At 44.8% G+C, this 11,299-nt stretch overlaps 1 protein-coding gene across 3 annotated transcripts in view; it reads right to left on the bottom strand.

The window, feature by feature from the left end:
* Positions 1-5,833: 5,833 nt before the first annotated feature.
* Positions 5,834-11,299, bottom strand: part of LOC139311797 (major histocompatibility complex class I-related gene protein-like) — a 35,656-nt gene continuing 30,190 nt past the window's right edge. The window contains exons 9-10 of one of the 3 annotated variants that reach the window (XM_070936311.1): positions 10,359-10,392; positions 5,834-5,985 (exon numbers count right to left, since the gene is read on the bottom strand). In XM_070936311.1, the coding sequence (XP_070792412.1) occupies positions 10,373-10,392 (20 nt within the window). In that variant the 3' untranslated portion in view covers positions 5,834-5,985; positions 10,359-10,372. The other 2 variants (XM_070936312.1, XM_070936313.1) reach the window with 2 other exon arrangements.

Raw genomic sequence — 11,299 nt, forward strand, 5'->3', positions numbered from 1 at the left:
AAGCTGAGTTGCCTGATCAGCAGAGGCTTTTTTTCTTTTAAATGCCTCTGACGATCCAAGCTGAGTTGCCTGATCGGCAGAGGCTTTGTCGATCAGGCAACTCAGCTTGGATCGTCAGAGGCATTTAAAACAAAAAAAGCCTCTGATGATCATGCGGCGCAGCTGAGCATGGTGGGGGGGCGCAGGGATTTTTGCTACCAGTTCTCCGAACCACCCACCGCCATCACTACCGGATCAAGTGATCCGGTCCGAACCGGGAGCATTTCACTGCTGGTTTTGCCCCATTTTACCATTTTTCTTGACACATTCATTAAGTGAATCACTGCAGTTGTTAAATTACTAACACGGTTGTTAAGCGAATCTGGTTTCCCCGTTGACTTTGCTCGTTGGAAGGTTGCGAAAGGGGAATCACATAACGCCGGGACACTGCAGCCGCCATACATGTGAATCAATTGTTCAAGCATCCGAATGTGAGCCACGTGACTGACCATGGGGATGCTGCAACGGCCATAAGTGTCGTCGTAACTTCGAACAGTCACTAAGTGAACTGTTATAAGTTGAGGACTACCTGTACTTGGAACAGGAGGCCAAGTCCCTCCCAAAAGTTTAGCAAGACTGTCTTGCAAGAGTTCCATGTCAAAACAGGACGCAGAAGAGTAGATCGGCGAAGTCAGAGGTTGTGGAAGGTTCATCAGGTGGTCCGATTCCAGAGTCCGGGTCCTGAGGTTCAAGGGTCAAGAGTCAAGAGTCAAGGCGCATGGAGTGGGAGTTCATGGAGGCTGTCCTCAAGAGGAGGGCTTGAGCCCACTGGTCTATTTTAACTGAAGCAGCCTCGGTGTTGCTCATTTAGTGGGGCGAGACTCCTTCCTCCTTCCTTGTGAACCATCTTGGAGGAACCCCTATGCTCTATTCCCTTCACAGTGCAACACTGCCCTGCCCAGTCCCAAATCTCATCACTGGTCCATAAGGATACTATGGTTGATGCAGGGGTGAAATCCAGCAGGTTCTGACAGGTTCTGGAGAACCGGTAGCGGAAATTTTGAGTAGTTTGGAGAACCGGTAGTGGAAATTTTGAGTAGTTCGGAGAACCAGCAAATGCCACCTCTGGCTGGCCCCAGAATGGGGTGGGAATGGAGATTTTGCAATATCCTTCCCCTGCCACACCCACCAAGCCACACCACGTCCACCAAGCCATGCCCACAGAACCGGTGGTAAAAAAAATTGGATTTCACCACTGGGTTGATGGTATCGAAATCCACCGAAAGTTCAAGGAGTACAAGGATGGATGCACCAGAGGTAATCCTCAACTTACAATCATTCATTTAGTGACCATTCGAAGTTTAGTCGACCATGGCATAGGACCCGGGTACCTTCGAGACCGACTTCTGCCACCAATAGCCTCCCACCGGCCAGTTCGCTCCCACAGAGAGGGTCTCCTCAGGGTGCCATCGGCCAAGTCATGTCGGCTGGCGACACCCAGGGGGAGGGCCTTCTCTGTGGGAGCCCCAGCTCTGTGGAATGAACTGCCCCCGGAAATGCGTAAGATCTCCGACCTCCGGGTATTTCGCTGTGCACTGAAGACCCTGTTGTTCCGCCAGGCCGGGCTATTGACATGATAATTTTAAATTGGGGTATTTTAAATTTCTGAGGTTTTAAATGGAGCCAAATTTATTTAATAATTTTAAATTTTAAATTGATGTTTGTCTTGTGTTTTTAAATAGGTTGTACACCGCCCTGAGTCCTTCGGGAGAAGGGCGGTATAGAAATAAAATTATTATTATTATTATTATTATTATTATTATTATTATTATTGTTATTATTATTTAATCTTTAGTGAGATTCACAGCCTTTGAGGCTGGTTAATAGCTCAGCAGCTCGAGTCCTAACCAAGGACCTAGGAACTGTTAAGGTATCGTCGAAGGATGTAAACTGTTCCGAGTAAGGTGGTTTTTTGTAGAGTCAAAATGTTCAAGTCTGGCAAATTTAGAATTTCTAAATAGCGGGGTAGCCCTTTGGGTATTGCTCCAAGGGCTCCAATTACAATCGGGACAACACACAATTTCTTTTTCCACAGTCGCTCAACTTCAATTTGTAAGTCCCGGTACTTTGTGATTTTTTCTTGCTGCTTATCTTCAATCCGTGCATCACCAGGTATTGCAATGTCAATGAACCATACTTTTTTCTTTTCAACTATTGTTATGTCAGGTGTGTTGTGGACCAAGTGCCTGTCAGTCTGAATCCTACAGTCCCTGAGTTTCTCATTCTCTAAAACTTTCTCAACCTGATGTTCCCAGTGGTTTTTGCTGTACTCAAATCCAAACTTCTGGCACAATTTCCAGTGAATGATCTTAGCAACACGGTCATGGCGTTGTAGGTAGTCAGTTTGTGAAATTTTGCTGCACCCACTGATCAGGTGGTCGACTGTCTCATCTTTCTCATTGCAGAGGCGGCATTTGCTGTTGGTGGTAACATTTTGAATTTTTGCCTTCATGCAGTTTGTGGCTAGGGCTTGTTCTTGAGCTGCCAAAATAAAGCTTTCTGTTTCTTTTTTCAGTACTCCTGATCTTAACTAGTTCCAAGTTAGTTTCTGGTCAGCTTTGCCTTCAATACTATTCAAGTATTGGCCATGCAGAGCTTTGTGTTTCCAATTTTCAGCTCGCTGCTCAATTACTTCTTTCTTATATTCTGCTTTTGTTTTGTTTTTTGTTTATTTATTTATTTATTTTTTATTTATTTATTTATATTTTATTTTATTTATTTTATTATTTATTTTATTATTTATTGTTTTTATTATTATTATTATTATTATTATTATTATTATTATTATTATTATTATTATTATTATTATTATTATTATTACAACGGCATTGAAAAAGGTGACTTTTGACCACTGTTCACCCTTACGACCAGATCAGATGGTGATGGTGAAGAAATATCTGGACACAGGAGCAAAATGGCTGCCTCTTTCCTAAAGGACCGTACAGGAGCCACCCCAATTCTTGTTCCTTCTAAAGGAAATAAATAAAAGTTATTCTTTTATCAATTGTAACATATATAATACCAAAGTGTGAGACTATCTGTCTGCAGTTTTCTGACTATGTAAAGTGACCACAAATGGTAATCAGTGGAGACAATGTATTATGACTTGCTAAGAGCTCCCCAGGAAACAGGAACTTAAGCCTTGGGCAAAAATCGCTATCAGGAGACAGGAACATGGCGGGGGGGAGGGGATGGACGGAAATTGTCAAGAAGACCCTTTAAAGTGTAAAACAACTTAAAGGATGACTTAAGAGAATAAGGGGAAGTTGGGAGGGCTTCTTGGGCATGGCGTGCATTGTGAAGGTGTATAAACTGTATAGCTTGAAAACTGCTTTTTGGCGCTTTTTGAACTCAATCCATTTGGGAAGAGTCTGTTGGAAGAAACATCCTTCTAGGTTCTGCTCCAAGTGGGGAAAACAGACACTGGAAACATGGAGACTGCTTGGAAAGATGGTTTAATGGTGGACAGGATCACATGGCTTGAGTTCCTGAACAGAAAAGGGCAGATACAGTAAATCTTCGGGGTTTTATGCTCTCTCTGGCTCTGCATTTCTTGGGGCCCAGAAAGAGTTTCCTGATTGGTTGTCAGACTCCCAGGGGGTGGGGGCCTTGCTGGCTGATGGTCACATGTGCTTCCCAGGTCACATGTGGTGAGTTTCTGCTGCTATTGTGTAGAGGGCTAATCCTATCTTTGGCAATTCCTACTATGGCTCTGCCTGAAGGAGGCAGATCTTTGTTATGTAGAATAGACTGGCCCAAGCCTTAATGGCCCATTGACAAAGGGTGGGGGCAGGAAGGTGGGAGCTGCTTTGTCTGTAAAATGTGCTTCTCATATTTCTCATCCAGGGAAATATAATATTCTGCCTTTTTCATATTTCCTAAAATATTTCACTCTTCCAGGAAAGGGGTGGGTGCTAACTTCCTACAAGTCTAAGAGGCTGCGCTTGTAACCGCTTTTCTTTTGTAGGAAGTTAGCATCCACCCCTTTCCTAGAAGAATGAAATATTTTAGGAAATATTAAAAAAGGTAGAATATTATGTTTCCCTGGTTGAAAAATGGAGAAACATGTTTTAAAGACAAAGCAACTCCCACCTTCCTGCCTCCCCCCCCCCCTTTGTCAATGGGCCAGAGGCAGAAACTCAAACTTTGACAATAGGACCCATCCAGTGGTGGGATTCTCGGGGTTCTAGGGGGTTCGGCCGAACCCTTTGTTAAATTGCTGGCTCGCCCCGCCCCTTGCCCCGCCCGTCCGCACTACAATTTATTCCCAATAAATGGGGCGAGCGAGCCAGCAATTTAACAAACGGTTCGGTGTTTTTTTGTAATTTATTGGCCCCCACAGCACACCGAACCATTTGTTAAATTGCTAGCTCACCCGCCCCTCGCCCCACCCCGCCTCCCAGCTGCGCGGCGCCAGCCTACCCGCCCCGCCTCCCACCCGCGCGACAGCCAGCTTGGCTGTCTGAGGAATTCTGGGAATTGAAGGCCACAGGTTGTAAAAGAGCCACAATTGCCCACCCCTTCCCTAGCCTGAGTTCCGCTGCCTGGGATCCACGTGGGCTGCCACGTGGTTCCCCACCGGCTCCGGACGCAAGAGAGCAGGATGGAGAAAGCAACTTGCCGGAGAAGGGCTCCATGTGGTCTGCAAGTCAGTGGCTGCTGCTTCTGTCCCCTGCTGCTTCTTGTCTGGGAGAGAAAAACATTAAACAAAGCTAAAAGGGAAGCAGGGGGAGGGGGGGAGAGAAGGAGAGAAAGAGGCTTTAATTTGCTTCACATCGGAGGCTGGAGGCTTTTTGTTTTCATTCGCTATGTGTTCCTCTTTCATGCAAAAAAAAAAAAAAGAAAGAAAGAAAGCCCAATCTGATCTGGAGCCGAATGTCATTAGAAGCAATGCTGTCAGCTTGGAGCATTTCATTTCAGTCTTCCAACTGGGCAATGAATTGAACCTCCTCCCCTAAAACAGATGCAATGTGGGTTGTTTGTTTGTTTTAGCAACGTGGATTGTTTTCCTAGGGCAGGGGTCTCCAACCTTGGCAACTTTAAGATTTGTGGACTTCAACTCCCAGAGTTCCTCAGCTAGCTTTGCTTTGCTTTGCTTTGCTTTGCTTTGCTTTGCTTTGCTTTGCTTTGCTTTGCTTTGCTTTGCTTTGCTTTGCTTTGCTTTGCTTCGCTTCGCTTGCTGAGGATTTCTGGGAGTTGAAGTCCACAAGTCTAAAAGTTGCCAAGATTGGGGACCTCTGCCCTAGACCATTTTAGGAGCAAAGTAGTGGGTTTTGCTGGCATTTAAGGAGGAAAGGAGGGAGGAAGAGAGAGAGAGAAAAAGAAAGAAAAAGAAAGGAAGGAAGGAAGGAGGGAAGAAAGGAAGGAAGGGAGACAGAGAGAGAGAAAGAAAGAAAGGGAAAGAAAGAAGAGAAAGGCAGGAAGGAAGGACCACAAACCCTGGCACTAGACGTGGTTTCAGAAGATGCTTTGAAACCATGTGATCCTGTCCACCATTAAACCATCTTTCCAAGCAGTCTCCATGTTTCCAGTGTTTTTTTCCCCACTTGGAGCAGAACCCAGAAGGATATTTCTTCCAACACCTTTTTTTTTATTATTTTCATGTTTTTCTCCAATAAATCTTTGATTTTGTTAACCAGACTCGTCTTGGAGTTGTGAGTATAAAATTTTGGGAATTTTAAATCTCACACTTCAAAGTGTTGCCTTAGTTCTTCCTCAAAGTGAAATTGGGATCTTTGAGCAACAAAGAGGGTAAAATCCCGCCTATTTCCAACCATCCAAAACAGGCAGCAAATTCAGGTGAGAAGAAAACAAAGCCATTTATTTTCAGCAAGCAATTTTGGTATTGTTGCAGTAGGCATGCAATGATTATGAGAGCAGAGGTCTTGAGGTGCAATCAATCTCGTGTTCCATTGTTCTGCATCATGAAAATCCACTAATGGCAATCTGGATAAAATCAGGGGTGGAGGAGGGAAAGCGTTTGAATGCTGCATTCAGTGTAATGATTATTTGTCACACTTGGATATAGTCAACTAACTGCAATTCTTTTTTTTTTTTAATTAAAATACATTAACTACTTTAATGACAGAAATCTCAGAATGCACTGTAAAAAATTATTGGATTTACTTATACAATAATATAAACATAATATCTACTAAACCCGATTTAAATCCTTTTGATTCCACAATTATAAACACATAAAGTGTTCTCCTCTGTTCCTCAATTATAATAAAAAAGGTTAGCACTCATGATAAATGTAATGATGATCTATCCTGGTCCCAGCATTTTGGGAAGGTCTAAAGCAGAGGTGGGTTTCAGCAGGTTCTGACCAGTTCTGAAGAACCAGTAGTGGAAATTTTGAGTAATTCGGAGAACCGGTAGTAAAAATTCTGATTGGCCCTGCCCCAATTTATTCTCTGCTTCCCGAGTCCCAGCTGATCAGGAGGAAATGAGGATTTTGCAGTAACCCTCCCCTGGAGTGGGGTGGGAATGGAGATTTTACAGTATCCTTCCCCTGGAGTGGGGTGGGAATGGAGATTTTACGGTATCCTTCCCATGCCACACCCACCAAGCCACGCCCACAGAGCCAGTAGTAAAAAATTTTGAAATCCAACACTGGTCTAAAGGGTTCCTCCTAAGAGTCTGCCCTAATTCAGAATAAGGTTGATTTCCTCTTCTTTTCTCTCTCCTTTGTTTTTGCAAGACAATATTTATTTTATTCAAAAGGTTAAAATACAAAATCCAGAAGAGAAAATCAACCGCGCAGCCAAACAGAGACAGCACCCACAACCAGATCCAGACCTGAGGTAATCTTATCACAAGACCAATCACAAGATTCACTGATGACTCACAGCTGACCCATCACAAGACCCTCACTTGACACACCCACTCCTGAAGCCTTTATTGTCAGGCCTGCCTCCGTTCAAAACCCAAGAAAGAAAGGAAAACCCTCAACTCCATTGAGATAGAGAAGAGGTACTTTTACTGAGTCTGGAATGAGAGCAGCAAAAGCAAGGCAAGATCTGATTCAAAACATGCAAAAGTTACAGACTGAACGTTTCCCCAAATCCCTCCCCTCAGGGTCCCTTGCCGAGTGTCCAATCAACGTCCAGTATGATGTTGTGTGAAGCTCATCAACAGGTATTTCGCCCGTCTGGAGTCCAGGACAGTTGGCCCTGACAGGGTGTAAACAACGACACTCAGCGGCCCAGTAATTCTTGAGAGCAAACCTCTCTTTCAGTTCACAATGGGACTTCACCTCACCAGCTCACTTCACCAACCCAAATGCCATGCCCCCCGCTCCCTGTTACTATGGCAGCCGATAGCAAGCATGCTGCAAATTTGAACCCCATGCTGGAGATCTGGCTGACACTTATAAACAGAAGACCACTGACATCCCCTAAACTCCGCTGAAAATGTTACCTATCCTGGTAATGGAACGTTTCAGAAACCAACCCACAAGCTCGGAGAACGAGCCTTCACCCTCATCTTACACCTGAACTACAGATATTCGCCACTATTGCAAAACTTAATATACCCTCTAGTTGAATACTAGATTCCTCCCTTGCAAAGCAGGTCTGAAATTTATAAGCTTGTATATTTATTTGCAACCCTATGTCAGCACTAGAGTAAATGCAGGTTGAGGTTATTCGAGACGACCACGAAACTTGACACCCTAATTGATCTATCGTACATTACATATATCAAAAAAGAAATTGTGAACAAATTAAAACAACAGCAAAGTTAAAATTCAACGCAGAAGTATGATATACTGTAGTTGCCATTAGCGAAACTTGGTGGGATGAAACTCATGGCTGGAATGTACTGATGGAAGGATATAAACTTTTCAAAAGAAATAGACCTAACACAAGAGGAGGTAAAGTTGCATTATATATAAGAGATAACTACATCTCTATAGAAATGCCCAAAACCACAAATGAAAGCCTCCTAGAATGCATATGGGTCAATATAAAAGGGAAAAAGAATGTTGATCGATGTATATATGTATATGTGTTTATTTTTTACCTTTCCAGGTCCGTTCTTCTTTTGAGGGGGCAACATGTCAAAAGAGTGAAATATAGACAGCTCCGTGCCTCTCCATTTCAACTGGTCATTACAGTAAGGGAGACGGGAGATGTTGACTATGAATGGGTCAATTTGGAGAAACCAAACCTCTGCCATTCTATAGGAGCTTGCAAGACTCTGAAAACTTCTCAAGGTCATATCAACAGATGTGCACAAGAGGCCAGATAGTTCCCATAACAAATGGAACTTGTTTACATGGTTTACGTGGAAGATTGGGGTTGGGCAGGGGCATTCATGGTTTAATAATATGAACTGATGCCTTAGAATGTTATGATACTAAAAAGACCTACCGTGTTTCCCCAAAAATAAGACCTATCCAAAAAATAAGACCTAGCTTGATTTTTACACGCACACCCAATATAAGCCCTACCCACCCAAAGTAAGCCCTAGTTAAGATCCCGCCCACTCCATTGCACCTGGTTGCACGGGGCGGGGTGAAGCACATGGGTAAAATTCAAGATAGGGTGGAGATGGTGGGGTGGAGCTGCTTATCTTTGGACAGTTGCAGCCAGGTTTCACACACCCTAATACCTGCTTCGCCTTCTTCTGTGGCTGCTTGCCACCGCTTGTGCGTGTTGCCCCCTGCCTCCATTTTGCTGTCAGAGATTTCAGGAAAGGCCTCTGCAGCTGAGAAACGAGCTCCGTACTGATGCATACAGCGCCTCCGACCTCTATATCACTACCAGAGGCACTGTCAGATCTCCTTTCTCAGCTGCAGAGGCCTTTCCTGAAGAAGGCCTCTGACAGCGAAACAGAGGCTGGGGGCATTGTGCGCGAGCGATGGCAAGCAGCCGCAGAAGAAGTGGGCCGTCAGTGACTCCACAGGCTCCTGCTGGGTGGAGTTGTTGTGTCACTGCCGCGAGGTGAGACAGTAGAAGACATCCCCCCAAAAATAAGACCTGGTGCCTCTTTTGGAGGCAAGAAAAATATAAGACCGGGTCTTATTTTTGGGAAATTTTCCCCATAAAAAATAAAAAGGTAGCAATTAGTGTGGTTTCAGCTGTTTTCTGTATTATATCAAGGCTCTTCTTTAAAAAAAAAAAAAAACCTAGAAAGGGCAAAAATATATAATGTAATCCTATGTAAATGTAAATTTAAGGTTGTAAAAGTCCAGCAAGGGATTATATAGTAGGTCAGAATCAACTAGTCATAAATCAAAAGATTGTAAAATGTACGGCTTCATAAAGTGCAATTAAAACCCAGGCATGCTTAAGAAAGATAAGCAGCTGAAGGGAAAAGGTGGCAAGAGATTAATGTTCATTAATGGCTCTTTGCGGGCATCCAGACCCCACCACCCCTTCTCCTTCAGTTAATGATCATCCGAAATTCATCTTGGGTCCTTCCTAGTCTCTCATTCATAAAATCAGGAGCAAAGCGACCAAATAAACAGCTTGGTGGCAAAATCAGCTGTTCATCAGCGGGAGAAAAAGAATCCCTGGCCATTCAACATGCCATCTTGAGGGAAGAGTCCTTTCCTCTCTCCTTATGCTGAATGGTGCACTTGTGCTGCAAAGAGGAGGGAAAAAGCAGGAAGGGTAAGCCTAGGAGGAAGCCAAGAGGAGGAATCACACAGTCCAGGCTGAGGGATCAGCAAAGATCAGCCCAGGGAAGGAATAGAAGCAGCAACCTCAAGAGAGGGATCAGCTGGGTGGAATTTTCCAAAATACAAGAGGGAGAGGCAAGGCTGGGACTGGCTCCCGAGGTGGGTGAGAATCTGCCTAACATGTATGGATGCGTGCCCTCAAGTACACAAATCCAATTCAACTCCAGGTTGCCTCCAGAAACAAGTGCAAATAGATTCATGGCCTCCAGAGAGTCTAGGTCTTCCTTCAGCATCTGGAAGGTGGGATTCTCAGATAGACTTGAGGAGGGAGAAGCCTCCACTCCATCCATGATTGTAGGACCCTCAAGAAGTTCTTCATCTGCCCCTCCCTGTCCCTTACACTGGGGACACTCCGATCTCCTCTCTCCAGTTCTCTGAGCCTCCTCATCCAGTCATATCTTGAGAAGTGCCACAATCTGGCCTTGCAGAATCAGAGTTTGGGGGCAGGCAGACCCCTCCCCACAGCCCCTCTGAATATCCCCCAAATTCCTTACCTTGCAGTGTTTGAGATAAATAGGAGACAGAAGAGGGATTTCCCAAAGTATCTTCACCATCAGTTGGTCCTTGGACCTCAAAGCTCTCGTTTCCCTCCCTTCCTCCTCCCCACACAGACCCCAGTGGGGCCACTCACCTGCAAGCGGGCTGCTAAATGGCCATGTTCCTTCCTGCATTGGAGAGAAAGACACAGAGTGAGTCTCTGCTTTGACCTGGTCCTGTGATAAGGTCTCTTTCTCTTCACCAATAAACCTCTGCAGCTTCATGGATCTCTAAAAGGAGACCAAGCCATGTGACCAAAACAGGTCTCTTAACTGTTAGGGCTCATAGCATTTCTGGTGATTTCCTTATTTCCCATTCCGGGACTAAAGGGCTCTTTGCTCCAAAGCAAGCGCCATGTAAGCTCTTAGGCTGCCTTCCCTGTTTGAAGGAAGTTGGAAATCCAACCGGGAGAGTTTCCTTTTCTCCTCTGCAGGAACAAACCAGTGCAAAGAAAGTGTATTCTGTAACTTTGTTAGAAATCAAGGAAAAGAGAGGTGGTGAGAATAAAGAGAAGCACTTGATTTTGTACAGAGTAAAGGGGGGGAAAGAGAAAAAAGTGAGAACAAAATTATCAGAATTGAAGGGAAAATGGAGACTTTGCTAAACAGAAGAACTCTGACACTGACATTTCCTGTAAACTCTGCTAAAGATGTTATCTAGCCCGGGAATGAAACCCACAAGCTCAGAGAACCAACCTTCACCTTCATTTTGGTAACCTCTAGGGCAGTGATGGCTAACCTTTTTGCCGTTGCGTGCCAAAAGTGGGGGGAGGATGGGGGGGTCACGTGTATGTGTGTCCACACCCATAATTCAATGCCCTCCATGCCCCTCCACTCATGCAGATGCGACCCCCCCCCTGCGCTCCTCCCACTTTTGGCACGCAATGGCAAAAAGATTACCGGTGGACCCGAACCGCCTGTTTTTCGCCCTCCCCAGGCTCCAGAGGCTTTCTTGGGGCCTGTGGAGGGTGAAAACGGCCTCCCCCATTGCCCAGAGGCCCTCCGGAGGTCAGAAATGGCCTGTTTCCCAACTTCC

Source organism: Pituophis catenifer, unplaced genomic scaffold (genome assembly GCF_029215685.1).
Source record: "Pituophis catenifer annectens isolate HBS135680 unplaced genomic scaffold, rPitCat1.0.hap2 SCAF_2, whole genome shotgun sequence".
NCBI classification, from domain to species: Eukaryota; Metazoa; Chordata; class Lepidosauria; order Squamata; family Colubridae; genus Pituophis; species Pituophis catenifer.